We start from the raw sequence: 17,348 nt of genomic DNA on the forward strand, positions 1-17,348 counted from the left end.
CTGGCAAAATAAGACACACTACAAGAGGTAGTTCTATATTAACAGTAAAGTGTTTGATAAGAAGCTGTACAGGACAGCTGTAGTTAGCCCCTTAGCCATGCTAGCTCCTACCGACATGTCCCACCTGCTTTTTATCACAACAGACAAGAAAATATTGTGTGGCTAAACCTGATTTAGACACACCTTTAACCCTATCTCTACTGACAAGTTGTCCAATGGCATGGCAGTGCTTCAGTGGCTAGCATGGCTGCTTCGACCACCTCTGTCAAGACTGCTTCACCCTTTTCTGCTTCAATTTAGGAAATTCAATGAAAACCTCAAGCTAATACTGTTAAACAGGTGTCCTTTCCTTTAGTGTATAAAACCCTCGCTCCAATTCTTTCCTCTCTTCGTCCTTGTTCCCTTGTTCTTTCCTTTCCCAACAACTTGCCAAACAACAAGGTTTATGGCAGCCCAGAGAGGCACCATTCAAAGAGCACTCATCTTTAAGTTGAAATCAGTGTTTTTCATCGCAGAGTACCACTCAATAGGTGGTCTTCATGTTTTTTTTAACAATGACAAATAGCAAATAACTGAGCCATAAAGCGTGTGTGCCTGGAGAAGATGAAGAAGTTTGTTCCAATATAAAAGCAATCAGAAATCAAAGGGGAAACAAACAGGGGAAGGTTAAATTGACAGAAAACAGATAGACAGAAAAGTTTCAGAACAGAAAGAAGTAATGATAACCGTGAGAACAATAAAGAGTGCATGTGGTGCACGAATATGAGTGCCGCATGATTTAAACCAGGTCTATTCCGCAGGGTCATAAATAATATCTGCTCGCATTACATCTAAATAACAGAAGTGGTCTCTGGCTCACCTTGTTAAACACAAACATCCGGGGTTAAACCACATTCATCGAGAGAATGATTCCATTAAACCACATGGATATCTGTTTGTTAATGTGATTTACAATGGCAGCCATACAGAATTACCCCTCCCTGTATCAGCCCTGTGCCTGCTCTACACAGCCGTGCTGCTGCAGCGTGCAGCCTGTTCTTTGATATAGAGTTAATTTATGTCCTAACAGCAGAATTGGAACAAGGGTAGAATTTTTGAGACTGTGACAGACTTTTGACATGGCTACATCCAAATATTAATCTTTTCTTTCTCACTATTAGCTGTATACACATTTTAATACTTTGTTTTCCTCAATTTTAAGGTTGAAAAAATGTATTTCTGTTCATATGTAAATGGCAAAAAAAAAATGTATTAAAACCTACAGAGTTAAATATTAAGTACTTTCTCTCTTTCCCTGGTCTCTGTCTTTTTCTCTCCCTTCCCATCTTTCCTTGTCTTCCCCTTTCCAACTCCTTCTGTCTTATTTTACCTGGCGTTTCTTCTTCTCTTCCTTTTCTCTACCCTCCTTGTTCTTTTCTGTTTTTCCTACGTTATTTCTCACTCTTTTGCTCTTTCTGTCCCTCTTCCCTCTGCAGGTCAGGAGGACTACCGCAGCCGTCTGAGTGGGGAGTGTTTCCAGGATCTCGTGTGTCCGGAGAAATGTCGCTGTGAAGGCACCGTGGTCGACTGCTCCAATCTCAAACTGACCCGTGTTCCTCCACACATCCCTGAGCACACCACAGACCTGTAAGTCATCTGGTGTTACACGGTTATTGTATGAAACACATGGTGAAATATCAGAAATAGTATACCATGTGTTAGACTGCTCTATCCTGCAACTATAACCACCAGACATCCTTTAACATGCCACAGACCTGTCAAGAACTTTTTCACTTTCCTCAGCACACGCGCACACAAGAAAACGCACCCATACTCATGGAAACATGCAAATGCAGTCGTGCACAGGCCAAGCGTGTAGGCGTGCAGATACTGTATGCATTGCACATATGCATTTCTGCTTTCTCCCTCCGCCTCTCAGCATCTCTGAGCTGTATCACGAACGTCACTTTTCATTCCTGGCTTTCAGACTAAAATTCCTCTCAACAGTCTTTTCCATCTCTCTCAAAGTCCCAAAGGAGCCATCATGATGTCTGGCGAAGGGTCTCACACTAGAATACTGAGCAGTCCCATGGATCATTCATTTTTTCTGCAAAAAAATGGAAAGGGAGTAACTGATAACCCGCAACAAGAATACTGTAATGTGATTGTGAAGGAGGTTAAAAGATCTGAAAGTGATCAGAATCTGCTGGAGCCACTGACTGAGAACAAAATAATAATGATAGCATATATAAGAGTGGTAAAGTATTATGCTAATGTTCCATAACAAGTTAATTTTGCTTCAAGTAATCCGATATTTAATCTTTTACTTGGAGAAAAAAAAGGCGTATTTCCCTTTTCTGTTTGTTGCCACAAAAAAGAAAATCCCCGAAGCTCTGTTTCTGTCTCCCTGAGTTCTTGGCAGATAGCTGCGCACCAGCGAAAGGAAAATGCAGTTGTGTCAGTGCGCATGCGTAGCTAGCTAATTCAGCTAGCGAGATGGCAGAGAGGATAGCATTTACATTGTCGAAGTATTTCCTTAATTTAGAATCTTTGGGCGAAAGGGAGAAGAACAACATCACGGTGAAATGTAAGTTGTGCCTGGACGATAAGGACATGTCAGCTGCGAAGAGCTGGTGGCGACTAAGAGCCTGTGTTGTGTCTAATACTCTATGCATCTGCCCAGTTCACTGTCAGATTGTTAGCATAATAAAGGTTATATTGCATCTGTCATTCCTGTTGTTAGGATGCAGAGTTACAGATGATGGGCCGTTAACAAGGCAGTGCAATGACGGTACAGTCATGTATTCAAAGGTAGACGTACAGTAGGCTACACGCCGTTCTGGCAATATAAGCGACAGGCGTAAAGAGTTGCAAAGGGGGGTTCATTTTTGGTCATGTAAAAGTAGGGTAAACTGGGGTAAGAAGCCCCCCTCTGTTATTCCCCTTATGAAAACAAATGTAATATTTTGACAGGACAAAATATATTTTTTAACAAGGATATTCAAATACAAACTTTTTTACTGTTATTATGAGAATGATATGGAGGGTAAACCATTAGTTTGAACAATAAATGACAAACACCCCCCCCCCCTTAAGGAGGTAACACAGTAACATAACAAGTTACTTTTGGCTGACCGCTGGGGTCAGCCCTACACACGGGTCTGTATGTGACTGACTGAGTGAGTGAGTGGCGGTACTTTCAGAGCCGTAGAGAGAGAGAGAGTTGCGACATCGCAATAGCAGATTATGGAGCATATTGGACCTCCACTGACGAGACTCTCTGTCTATACGGCTCTGGATACCTGGTTCTGGGGGTAGGCGGGGCTGCTCCTCTGCTGCTCGTCCGCTGTGCTCACCTACGTCTGCAGCGCGCACCTGCTTTCAAACACGTCATCGGGCTCATAAGGACAGTCCTTGTAACACATTGCCCACAAAACATTGACCTGATGTACTCAGCCTTGTTTAACGTTACCCGACACTGCTAAGCAATTAGGAAAGTATGCAAGTAAACTAAACCGATGACATTGCTATGATGTTATTTAATAAGTTCTAATAAGTCACATAAATATTCCTTAAAATGTCTTCCTACTTCAGAACGTGACACAATAAAAGCGTGTTGCGGCTAAAATCACCCGGCCCCATTTTACTTTCAGCACCTGGCACTTCATCAAATATTCAATAAGCTAATATTTTCAGTCAGGAAATAGGAATCTGGCCCGAGGCAAAGTTTTACCTCATAATGCTGAATCACTGGAAGCTTTAAAATGTAAGTGAGGGATGGCCGTGGCTATTACTGTTGTGCTAACGGAGAATAGCAGCAGAATAAAGCCCAATTGCAGCATTAAGGCAGACGCTGTTTCAGCTGTATAACTCAAAGGAATTAGTTGTATGGTGAGTCCAGCCATTGCAGCCGCTTTAGATGACTAATAATGTCAGTATCCTACAGACCATTAGCCTCCAAGTCCTCTGTCCCTCTTCCTCTTTGTTTCTTGCGCTCTTAGTGAACCCTTAATCCTCCAATTCTCCCTCCTTTACTGCCGATCTGGTCCCAGGGTGCTCCATGTCAAATATATAAACTTTGTCCTTTATGGTTGGTTAGAGGGCAGATCAAAGTTTCTCCCATTTTGACACCCTTTCTCTCCCTCACACACACAACCGACCACACACACACATAAACACACACACAAGTTGCCTTTCGTGCCCTGTGTCACCCGCCTTATCAGGGGAAATCAGCAGAGGTTGTGCCTGAGCTGAAGGCTTATATATATTTCAGCCTCCCGTTCACTTTTCTGTCTGTCTGTCTTTCTTTCTTTGTGACTCTTCCCCAAGCCATGAAAATCCTTGACACTGGCCTTGAGAGTGTCAAATGAGTATGAGGGAGAATTTTTTCAGCACTTAGTAAAATGCCGCGTTGATAATGAGGGCCCTAGATCACATGGTAAAGAGATTAGAAATGTTTCATCCATAATCGCTACGCTTAAAATTTGCAAATCAACCAAGCAGCAACCGACTTCGGCCTCTACTCAATGTTATTCCAGTTCGGCTTCACCCAGGTTGATCCATCTTGTAACTCCCTCTGTTGCTCATTAGAAAGTGTCCCCTGCAGCTGCACTTTCCACTTTCATTCCTCAGTTTCTCTCACTCTACCTCTCTCACACACACATTTTAGCAGCACCCTTTTAGTACAAATTACCTCAATAAAGCAGATGTCTAGCTTACTATCTTTCAAACTGTTTCCTCCTGGCTTAGGGCATTGTGGGTATTGATGACCGCATAGAAAGGATTCATTGCTCCTTTCTTCTTCTTTCTCTAGTCTTCTCTTCTCCACTATGTTAGGTTATTTTTTCCCTCCCTCTGTTTTCCAGGCAGCATCATACTTCAGCAGTCACTAAAGGCCTCTTAACCTTCATGCAGCCTTTCTCTCTCTCCATCTCATTTTCTTCTTGAGTGTGTGCATGTTCATTTGTGTGTGTTGACTTGAGAGAGGAGAATAAATGTCTTAACTCTCTCCCTCCATCTTTCTCTCTGCAGGAGGTTAAACGACAATGAGATTGCCGTCCTGGAGGTTGTGGGAACGTTTAAGAAGCTGCCTAACTTGAAGAAAATGTACGTATACTTTTTAACACCTCTCATTCTCATTTAGTCAGTGTTAGATATTATTTTTAAAGTGACCATCTCGAAGATTTTCATTTAAATAAATGTCTGTTTAGTCACTATCTATCGCCAAATGAGGTAACACAACGGTGATTGAGCATGTGGCCCACTGATGAAAGCCTTTACATTTGCAGTATTACTGACTGGCTGTCTGGTGCAACTTATGTGAAAAAAAAAAATAGGCGGAGATAAGAGGCTGCTTTTCCGACCTCTGCAAGTGTTGCGAGTAAACAGTAATCTACTGTGGCTGAACAAACAAAGAAAAGATCGATGACGACAGATACAACTTCAGAAAGAAGTGAAAAGCCAAAGAAAAAGAAACAACCTGACGCTCAGATGAAGGCAAAAAGGAAAGCGACCGTCAACGAGGAAAATCAAGAGTTACAACCGGAGCCAACCGTGGACGTCACACATGCAACACTGTCTGGATATCTGGGAAGTGTGCTCCCACAATTACCAAAGAGAACGAAACGGAGGTCTTCCCCTGTCCCCTGCTCTTTATATTGTTTGTGGAGAAAAAGAATGAATAGCATTGCAATCACAACATTACTAATATAAGAATTAGGGATTTCACTTTTCAATTGAAATTCAATATATCATTCAAACCTGGTGAAAAATGAATAGCTCGAACCGTAATGATGTGATCGATTCAAAATTGAAGCGCAGCAGATAAAGAACATATTAGTAATCTGCTCTCACGTTTAAAGTTGTGTGCCCTGTATTCCAACAGATGGCCGTAGTCAGAAAGCACAGGGGAGGCTTATTGTTGTTCTGCTCCAGGGCTGAAGCTGTAGCTAGCTTCAGGGCTGACTCCCGTCACTTTGATACGCCTGCAGGGTGCAAGACATTGGAGCGCTGCTTGAGTCTTGAGGAGTCGTAGGCTTTGTTATGCATAAATACAGCCTAAACTGTACATTAGTTGTTTATACAGCTACCGATCACTCCTTTCTCTGCTCTCCCACTGCTCCGGTCCCCGACACTTCACGTAGCTTGTGCACACGCACTTCCATTCTCTCTTATTTGTTCTTATTAATTTGTTCGAACTTGAGTTTTGGGAAAAGTGTCGGCCCAAATAAGAACAGATGGGGAAAGGTGGATGGAAAGACAAAGGATGCAAGAAAAGCTAGAAGTCGAAAGAGAAAACGGGAATAAGGAAATTAAAGATGGAGAACTAGAGAAAGGTGCACGAAACCCATGGAAGGATGGGAGGGGTAAAAATGACTGACACATGATGAAGGGAAGGAGGAAGAGGAGTGGGAGACAAGTAAGAGGATGGGACAGAGGGAGATGGAGAGCTAAGAAGTGCAGATGGAAGGTATGGAGGAAGCGAATATTAAATGGAAATAGAAGATGGGCCTTCGGTTCAGATTTACAGTCACTCCTTATCTACTCTAGGTTTCTGTGTGTGTGCGTGTGTGTGTGTCAGAATGAGATAGAGAAAGACAGAGCAGAGAGCAGCAGTTGATTTATTGGAGAGGAAATTGCTAACCATCTAGCAGTGTCACTGACGATATAGATTGGCTGCATTCGCACTCATTTCCATTTTCCTTCTCTTCAATTCCTTCCCTGTCTCCTTTATCTCCTCCTCTCCTCTCCTCAAACACTCTCCTTCTCATACATCTGCTCTCCTACTTTTCATTTTACTCAAAATTTCACTACAATCATTATTTTTTGGGTCTATTTTATCCCAACCTCTTCCTCACTCCTTCTCTCCTTTCCTCACTTTGTCTCTCGTCTCCTTTCCTCTCCTCCTCTTCCATAAGGCTGATAAGAGGAAACACAAAACTAGCCGTGAATGAAAGCTACAGTCGTCGTGATAGCTATCATCTCAAGTTATTGTCTCTGTGCCCAAACGCTCTCTTTTCATTTTCATTTCTCTTATTGTGAGCGCGAGGAGGAGAGATGGCAATCATTTTCAGCTGTCTGTGACCACTTGTCTCATTTACTTTTGTGTGTGTGTGTGTGTGTATGTGTGTGTGGTTTGTGAGTTATGGTGATGGCTGAAAGCTGTTATAAGAATATCTATTATAATATCTACATGACACAGACATTAAGATGAAAGAAAGAGTTAACATTTATTGGTTGAAGTGACATGATTGATTACTGCAATTAAATCAGATATATTTTCTTTGTGTGCTTGTAACATCGTTCATAGGCTGTGTGTTACTGTGCGTGGCCATGTCAGTGGGGAAAAACTACACTTACCACAAGAAAACAAATAAATATCTGTTAATGTCTTTTTCCTTCTTGAAGCAACCTGAGCAACAACAAGCTGAGGGACATCCGCGACGGTGCGTTCGATGGATCCGGTGGAGTTCTGGAGCTGCTGCTAACGGGGAACAAGCTAACTGCACTGCAGGGGCGCATGTTCAAAGGCCTCACTGGCCTGAAAACACTGTGAGTCTTTTAGTGTGTGTGTTTTGTTTGTTTATGTGGGTCTGCTTGTTAAGAAAGTTGATATTGCGCTATAATGTAGGCTACATGCAACCCCAAGAGTCAGAATGCTAATGCTAATGCTAATGAGTATGTAAAAGAGCTCTATAAACAGAAGAGAGGAAGTGCTTTTGATGCATGAGTGGGAAAATGTCAAAAACAGGGGCAATTAGGTCACAGGAAACCTACATGAAGGCAAAACATTTTTTCACATGGCCACACGATTAAGAAAAGTACTGCTACTCGTGGTGGATTCATGTTCGGTCTCTCTCTAAATAACATAAAAAAAGAGTACGGTCGAGACCTGCTCTTTTTGTCAAGTGATAACTTTGGTTATGATTTGGCGCTATACAAGTAAAATTTGATTGATTTAAAACTTATTGTACAATAAAATAAAGTTGTATTGTATTTTTTTTTTTAAATATATAGAGTTAAGTTGTTCGTCTAAGTCCTATCTCTCCTTCAAATAGCTAGTAAGGCTTGTAATAGCGATGAGTGCTAGCTGTTCCCCCCTTAAACTAAGACTTGTGTTAGCATCTGACTTCATTAGCTTTTCTTTCAGGATTGTTTACTCGCTCACCCTAAAATCAAGGCTGTTGACAGCATATTGTTGTTCCTCTAATTTCGGCACCCACCCTAGCGTCCAATTAAGGGTTACAGGATAGCGTACCAAACCATGAGCTAATGTCGTCTGTGTATGCTCAGTAATGACTAGCTAATGCTATCATGTATATATATGCAGGCTAATGACTCTCTAATGGCATCATGGCTGTCTCTGTATTATGTTAAGAGGCTCCCTGCTCCAGTAATAGCCATGCTAACTTGGTTAGCCTGTCCCAGAGATAGCGAATGCTAACTAACTCAGTTAGCCTGGTCCCACATGACTGCATGTCAAAGGCTAATGTCAAATTATAGTCATGGCTGTCATATGGGCTCTGGCTTTTACCTCTGTTTCCTGTTTTATCTTTTGTGCTTTTATGTTTCTTCTTTTATCCAATTATCTCTATTTTTAGCCATCCAAAGTGTGTAAATTTAGTAATTTTCATTCACAACTAGCAGTTTAATTAGCCACATTTTCTCAGGGTAAACAGTGAGACTGTCAGAAAAACAGCCCTCAAGCTGATTTAACATTTGGGTAGTCAGGCCTTTGCATGAGTCTAAAATTTAAGCTTTAAAGACTGGATTTTATTCTAATCTCTGGTCTCCCAGGTAAAAAAAAACATGCAAAGAATAATTTATTAGCTTTCATTTACTAATTACAAATGGCATGTGTGTTTCCAGAATGCTGCGGAGCAACCAGATCAGCTGCATCGACAACAGCACATTTACGGGTCTGAGCTCGGTGCGCCTGCTGTCGCTGTACGACAACCGCATCTCCAGCATCGCCCCAGGAGCTTTCTCCACCCTGCACTCCCTGTCCACCATGTGAGTCTCATCTGACGGCTTTTCTAATGCTTTAATCCTGTTTTGTCTTTTTTTATTTCCACCCCATTATTCCCACAATCTCTTTTTCATCTCTATCATCCTGTTTTCCTTTCTCTCTCTGTCTCTATCCTCTAATGTTTCAGAGTCTAGCCCTGCTGTCGGTATTATCTACCGTGCAACACACACACACACACACACATTTGCACACATGTTGCTCTCTGGACACTGTTCTCCTCACAGATGCTCTCCATCATTATCGACTAGATTGGTCTGGATCCCAGGACATTTGTTATCAAAGCTAAATATATCACAGCATCTGCACACCCATGCACACACACACAAACTTGGACACACACAGGAGCATCTGGTAGCTTGTTTTCTATCTTCCCAGAGATGCACAAACCTGCTGCGACTGAGACATTAATTTTTTGATAGCACATTATTCTAAGTTATGTGGAGGGACGTGCTTTTATTTGTGTTAAGATGTTTTGTGGTGTACAGTCTGTGTAAAAAAGTACAGAAACAGCTGCCTTAAGTATTTATCTGCCACCGAACATTATTGTTAAGATAAAGAAAGTGTAAAGAAGGAGAGCAGAAACAGTAGAAGAATAGAGAAGACGAGTACGTGTGTGTTTTTTCTTCCATCTTCTGACCACCCAGACGTGAGGGTTGTAAATAATAGATTTCCTCAGCTCAATAAAACATTACAGGTTCAGTTTTATACATTTTTTCTTACCTGAACACACAAGAAAAATAGTCTCCTCACATCCTGTCTGCATTCTCTCTTTCTTGTCCTCCATGCTTCCTCCCTTTGCTCTGCGTTTTGTTCTTGCTCTCTGTCCTGCGATGTTCCTGTCATCTTTGATTCTACTTGAGTCTTGTGGGAGGAAAGATGGGAGACAGGAGAGGTGGAAGCAGGGATGGTGGAGAGGTGGGATGGACGGATGGATGAATGCATAAACTCGCTCAGGAGAAGTGGTTTCTCACTGGGGCTGTTCAGGATTATCACTACAAAATTGAAAAGATATATCATCATCCTACCTAAACCCCCGTCATTTTTAAATGTTCATTCTTTAGTTTCCAACGTCCGATTAGAAACACTTAATTTTGTATGCAACACCCGCCTTCTGTTGGCGTAAATCTAGATTCATTACTTAACACGTCCTCTGTTCATCTCCTTTCTTTCCTCTGTTTATCACTTGTTCTCTCTTGCTCCTACTATTTCTAATATCCGTCTCCATTTTTAGTGCATTGTTTCCCAATAGTGTCCGTCCATTTAATTAAAAGATTAACACATTGAAAAGGAAGGAAGGGATTTAGCTTAGGCCGTGCACTGAGGTCAATTCATTACAAGGAAATGAGGATACGACTCGTCGCTATCTATCATAGCGCGCCATTAATATTGTTGCACAAACATCAGGTTGATTTGTTCAGCAGACAAAGTGTACATCTCTTTAAACAATTTGGAGGCACACCATCATGATTAATGAGACATGTGGCCTTTTAAAAATCTAATCGTTACACTGGGAAAGTTTCAGTCCACTTATATTTTATTTTCAGTGTAAAAGGGGGAAAAGGAAGGAAATGTTTGTCTCTTCATATTGTCCTGTCTCCTAGAAAAAACATCTGCAGACAACTAAACTGCTTTCCTAATTACGTTATAGTGACAACAAAATCGCTGCCTGGATTATTTTAACAGAGTTCTTTTGAATGACAGAAATACAAAATTGATGTAAAGGGCGTGAGCGCTAAGAGGGCACGTTAGCTTGTACAAAATGCTGAACCTCACACACAGCAGTCCAAAGTTTGCATCCACACTAAGAGGTCAGAGGTTAAATTTGGGCAAGAAAAGCACCTAATTCAAGGTTAGAAAAGGATTGTGATTACATTCAAGTAGTAAAAGCACTTTGGTAAAGGTTGGAGAATGGTAAAATGGATGGACTGTACTAATATATAGCACTTTTCTAGTCTCCTGACCACTCAAAGCTTTACACTACATATCACATTCACCCTTTCACACTCACATTAGCACACTGATGGCAAAGGCCTAAGTGCCAGTCTCAGTGTCTTGCCCAAGGACACTTTGAAATGTGACTGTAGCAGTCAGGGAACCCCCAACCTTCAGATTGAGAGACGGCCGACTCTACCACTGAGCCACTGCTGCTGAGAAGGATTGTGATTTTAATAAAAAGTCTAATGTCTAAAGTCTGAGACATTGTCTTCTGTATTACCCGTAACCATACCAAATTTGAATCATGCTGTTTTCACAAGAGTGGCTGGTGTATTGCAAGACTGCCTATTTTGTTGGAAAACATAAATTCGTCATCAGTCAATATTCTGATACATTCTGTTGTAGCATATTTATAACATGCCAGTTATGAAATAAGAACATTTATGTTAACACAAGATTTAATTCTGCCTGCACCATGTTTCCTTGAACACGCAAATCATGTTGCAAATTTGTTGTACATGAACGTCATTAATTGGACAGAGCTGAATATCGTTACACCTCGTACTGTAACAACACCCCTTAAAGGGGAGGTATTATGCTAGTTTACAGCTTCATATTTCACTCTGTGATACCTGCGGAGTAGCTTAGCATAATTTACAGTTAAAAACTTGTTCTCACACTGGTGCTCGGTGCAGGCCCTCATAAAGCCCCTGCCTGAAACGACTCAGTCAGCTCTGTCCCTTTAAGAAACCCCGCCCCTACAAGCCCGCGTTCTTCTGATTGGCTAGCTCTCTGAGGTGTTCACCCACGTTAAGTCTGGACATCCAACATTGTAACATTATATATAACTCTTAAAATGTGAAACAGCATAATACCCCCTCTAGTCACATTATTGACACTTTGAAAATCTTTACTGAGCTGTGTTGAAGAAGAAAAAGTCTCAGCACCATCACAAAACAACAAAAGTTCAGTTTTAATTTGTTGTATGTTTTTTGAGACTGATTGACTTAAATTTTGCTACATTTTAAATTATAAAGCTTTTGTTCAAGCTAGCCAGACAGTAATTTTGGCTAAATTGTTTCATATAAAATTAATGAGAGAATGGGCTGCATCAGAAGGCAGTGTGCCTGAAAACCCTTGATGCTGTAGCCTGGGTGTGCCAGCAGAGTTAAGATGCCTTGAGCAGCTCTCACTTCAGTAAATCCGCCTGTCTACTATGTGCTGCTGATGCCTCCCCCTCTCTCTGTTCAGTTTAAATATAGTTCAACATAAATATTACATGAGCAGTGTTTGCAAAAGCAACAAAATGCAATGAGAGGTGATCAAAAATGAATAAAACGCACGGATAACCTTTTCTCTTTTCTTTCTCTTTTACGATTCCTCACTCTGCCACCTTTTCCTTTTCATTGTCCATCTCACCTTTACTTTACAAAATGAATATAAATACCTGATAACCTTTTCTCTTTGCCTCTCTTTGTTCCCTTTTCAGCTCCGCCTCGTTTGTCTTCCATCTTAATGTATTCAAATATATTGCTAACCAAAAACAACAGTCATATCTGAGTGGTTTGATTGCCATCAAATCCAGTAATAAGGAGCTAATCATTTCCCACTTATGCTTTACGTCCTTTCTTTATGTCAGTTGTGTTGCACTGGTTTGTCTTATAATGGCTCCTGTCTGATCTGTAGTGGCTGCAGGTTGTCTCGTTGGGTGGCAGCTGCTGTCACACAGAAATTATATATGAGAACAAAATTCAGGAAAAACATTTTGAAAATGTGCATCTTCAGCTCTGGAAAAAATTAAGAGACCACTCCTAATGTTCCTTAAATCAGCATTTCTCTCTGCATGTCATGGCCAGCCCACCCCTGATCTGAACCAATGACTGTATATAGATGGACGACATGTCTCAATCTGCTGTCATTGTACAAAATTGAAGCCAAAATACCCCTGTGATAGTCATTTGTGGCCAGAGTTGCGAAGTAGAGATTGGCGGCTGGAGCCGGCGTAGCCACGTCCGCTAACCAAAACACACACTTAACTTACCAAAAACAATAGATCCCGCACGCCGGCGTGTTTAAGAGCAGCACTTCTTGTGTTGGTTTGGAGCAGACGTTCACAGATATGAAAACTTCAATGACTGTAGTGGTTGTTTTTGTTACGTCTCCTCTAGCCTATCCTCCTCTACTTTGCTAATCAGGAACAGATCGGCTGCAGGAGCCAGATTTGTCAGCAGAGCTGTCAATCATCCTTTTATCAGCATCAAATAACTAATTAACAATGAACTCTTGGACATAAATCAGCATGATAAGAACTAACTATAATGACAGAAACCATGTTTGAGAAAAATGTATTTGACGTGTATTTTGATTTTATAGTTTGACTCATGTCCCATCTGTTAACATGGAGCAGGCGGCCTTTACGACCTACACTGCAGCCAGTCAGCAGGGGGCGATAGAGAGGGTTTGCCTTCACTTTTAGGGAGCTGTCATGTCGTCCATCTTTCTATACAGTCTATGTTCTGAACCCCATTGAAAACCTCCTGAATGTGATCAAGAGGAAAATGGATGGTCACCCAACAGCAAAGTGACAGACTGGTGCTGAGCATGCCAAGACGCATCTAAGCTGTGATTAAAAACCAGGTTATTCCACCAAATATTGCTGTTTGAGAAAAACCTATTCTCGCAGTGGTCTCTTCATTCTTTCTGGAGCTGTATTTGCATAATGGATTTAGTATATTGTGAGAAAATCCATGCACTGTAATTGGGATTGTGTAGCAACATGTTACAGAAACTTCCAATATTATTGCATTATTATTTAATTGTATATTGACCCTGTTTGATTTCTCTCTTTCTTATTTGTCTGTCCCTCTTAACCTTAACAGTAACCTCCTGTCCAACCCGTACATGTGTGACTGTCATTTGTCCTGGCTGGGTCAGTGGCTGAAGAAGACCAGGGTGGTGAGTGGAAACCCTCGCTGTCAGAAGCCGGCCTTCCTGAAGGAGATCCCCATCCAGGATGTGGCCACCCCGGACTTCACGTGCGACGGTGAGCCTCTCTCACTCTGTTTCCATTTGGTCTCCGTTTTTCTCTGTTGGAAATAACATTTCTTACCACTATAGTGAACAACACTTGGGATTGCAGAGCATTAGTCAGCCATGTTCCTCAGGATGTGCAGGCAGCTTTACGATGACAGTGGAGTGTGAGGAAACAAAGGTCACAGCCTGAAACCTGACACAAATGACATGTGTCAGTCAGCTGCCATGTGTCCTCTGCAGATAAGAGCAAGTTTTTGCATCATGTTCAACCAAATTACTGAATGCATCCTTTATTGTGCAAAAAGACCTTTAAGAGGACATTTTTAAAGGATAGTCCAACATAACTTTTGATAAAGTGACACTTCTGTGAAACATGAAAGTCAGTCAAAGAAAGAAAATAAGGAAAACTGCGAAATTCCTGAAAGTTTGTGTTGCAGTGGTTCATTGGTTGGCGAGCAAAAGGTCGCCATAGAAACCTTTCTACACTGTTTCATTTGAATCCGTACTTACAATGAGTGCCCTAATTTCCCTGAGACTAAGCCAGAACTCTGAAATCACCCATCAACAACAAACAGATTCACTGCGGACACACTGATATCTCCATCCTCGGGTACATTATGCCTTTCATTTGCACTTGACTAGACTGAAGTGCAGATCCTCCTTCCTGATTCTTGTCTTTTTGTGTCAAACATTAACTCTCCTTTCAGACAGTCATTGCAAAAACTTACATCAGATACACACGCAAACACACTCATACACATCCTCAGCAGGGTACTGTGAGGACAGAAAGATCAGTAACCACAAGCAAACAGCAGCCGTAGATGACATCAGCCTGTGGTTTGTAATGTGACGTCGCCTGCCTATATTGAGTCAGGCCGCCAAGTTTGACGCCACAGACAAAGTGTGGTCTGGCTCTGCTGTCTGTTACAGCTTTCTTTCTTTTCACTCCATTTCCTTTCTTTATAGCTTTATACTTTAAACTCTTTTTGATCTCCCTTTTTTCCTCTCTTTCACCTCGTTCTGCCTCTCTCTCTCTCTCTCTCTTTCCTGAGTTACTTTGACTTCATTACACTTTTCTAATTTCCTGTAGCTGCGCTGCAACCATTTACTGAAAATGACTTTGGAAAGTAGTTAGCTGAGTTGGCTCTCGTAAGAAAACTCTGAGATGGTATCAGATCTTAATATTCATGGTTGCGCCTTGAGCGCGCACACACACACACACACACACACAAATCTATCTACAAACTCACTCAGCTGCACAAACAGAAATTTGAATGGCTGATCTCACTCTCACCCCTGTACCTCTGTCCTTATGAGGACCTTTCAGCCATTTAAATGGGTGTCTAATCTACACTCTGTGCTCATCGTCAACTTATACAACCAATGTACCTAATATAAACCAACATACATAAGGTTGATTTCAGAGCCACGACTCCATTTGAAATGTGTAAGAATTGAATGACACTGAAGTCAGTAGCCATAAAAGGCTCATTTAACACTGAACGTGCTCATTCAATCCACACGTTATTTAATACATTAACACTGTTCTGCTCTTTATGTCTGCTGCTGCAGCAGTATAGAACAATTTATAAGAGACTATCTCACTGTACAGTGACTATTTAAAACCAGTGATGATACTAACACCACTGACAAGTACCGTAAAATCCGGAATATAAGTCGCAGACTGTTTTTGGGGCTATCCCAGAGGGGAAAAGGTTTTCTATAGCTATTAATTGATAAAAACATGTATACAAGTTATTTAAACACACAGCACACTTTCAAACACAAACAAATTACAGCCTACCTTCTGTTTTCGCAATGTCAAGTTTGAAATCCTGCTAGCTACCAGAGCTGCAGCTAGCAGTAGCTGGCAGCCTACGGTAATGTTAATTGTCGCGAGGGTGGCGGCTGCAATGGCGATCATGACGGTGCATGTCTGTGACGAAGTGTTAGCAACAATCAAGTCAAGTTAGTTTCCTCGCTTAATACAGCGAGGAAAACACAAATCAGCACTGCGGCACTTATAATTTCAGAGAAATTCTTTTTATGTCCTTGTCAAACACTAATGCTTGAAAACGTAAATAAAATAAACTTGAAGTGAAGTGAAGTAAAATGAAGTGAAATGTTCTGTGGGTCAAGGTCAAACTGTTCTCAAAGGTCAGAGGCTGGACCGATGACGAACAAACCACCACACAGGGGAAGCCTGTTGATGATCACCTCTTGATTAACTGTTAAAGTTAAATCTCAAACTAGTTCTCAAAAGAATACAGGTAAAGACACACACACACATACACACTCCAAAGTCCCCATGTCCAGTCTATTTTTAGTTGAGTAAAATGACTGTTAAGTTGTTCGGAGGCAGCCGGGGGAAAGGTAAAGTTAATTGAATTTGTGAGACGATATTTAGCACACATTTAGATGTTAGTTCAATCAGCCGACTGGAGAGCGAGTCAGCCCACGGCTACACCTCCCTGTGGACTCGCAAGCTACACACATCGCATAAGACACGCACACACTGCTGTACACGCACGAACGTAAGCGCCCATTTACCTGACATTTAAACATTAGCACAATTATAAAGCTGCAAAGTGAATGAGAGAGTGGCCATACGACAGAGAGGGATGACTGTTTAACAAACTGAGCGTGAAGCAGACTCAGCGTGTGCGTGCATATCATTGCAGCACATGTCGACCTGTCAACCCAAATACACCACAAAGTTTGAACATAGATGAGTGTAAAGTTGGCATCTCTCGTTCCCAATCTTTCTTCCTTCCCGCTCATACACACACACACACACACACACACACACACACACACTCAGATTGCAGTTGTGTTATGATTGGCTGAGTGTCCAGTCGTCATTATCCTTCATTATGGGTTTAACTTTGGGATCACAGTTCAACTATTTACATGCTGCAGCGCCAGATTAAAGCTCTGTGTGTGTGTGTGTGTGTGTGTGTGTGTGTGTGTGTGTGTGTGTGTGTGTGTGTGTCAATCAAGGAAATGAAAGACGTTTTAAGCCAAGAGCAACACTCCAGCCTGTGATCCTTCTTATCTCTGAGTGTTTAATGATTACAATCACTTGGATGTTTTTTTGGCCCTGCTTTGTGCGTGCGTGTGTGTGTGCGAGCGTGTGTGTGTGGAATGAAACTGCAGATGCTGAACTCTCTGACTGTTCACTTTAACTTCACATAACGTTATGATATCATGCATAGAAAAGAAAACTTAAAACTATAATATAGCAGCTTGGTCAGTGGCCTTAAACTGATAATCTTGAAGATTTTCATGTAAATAAATGTCTGATAAGTCTCTATCGCTGAATGAGGTAACACAATAATGATTGAGCCCATGGCCTGCTGATGAAAGCCTTTGC

General features: G+C 41.5%; 1 protein-coding gene across 1 annotated transcript in view; it reads left to right on the forward strand.

The window, feature by feature from the left end:
- slit3 (slit homolog 3 (Drosophila)) overlaps positions 1–17,348 on the forward strand; it is a 295,699-nt gene that overhangs the window by 231,640 nt on the left and 46,711 nt on the right. The window contains exons 15-19 of the mRNA XM_069669598.1: positions 1,476–1,626; positions 5,011–5,085; positions 7,387–7,530; positions 8,848–8,991; positions 13,822–13,985. Of these exons, the coding sequence (XP_069525699.1) occupies positions 1,476–1,626; positions 5,011–5,085; positions 7,387–7,530; positions 8,848–8,991; positions 13,822–13,985 (678 nt within the window). The remainder of the gene's footprint in view (positions 1–1,475; positions 1,627–5,010; positions 5,086–7,386; positions 7,531–8,847; positions 8,992–13,821; positions 13,986–17,348) is intronic.

The sequence above is a fragment of the Semicossyphus pulcher genome, unplaced genomic scaffold, assembly GCF_022749685.1.
Source record: "Semicossyphus pulcher isolate SPU_LCO1_2020_fin unplaced genomic scaffold, fSemPul1.0.p SCAF_2, whole genome shotgun sequence".
Taxonomy (NCBI): domain Eukaryota; kingdom Metazoa; phylum Chordata; class Actinopteri; order Labriformes; family Labridae; genus Semicossyphus; species Semicossyphus pulcher.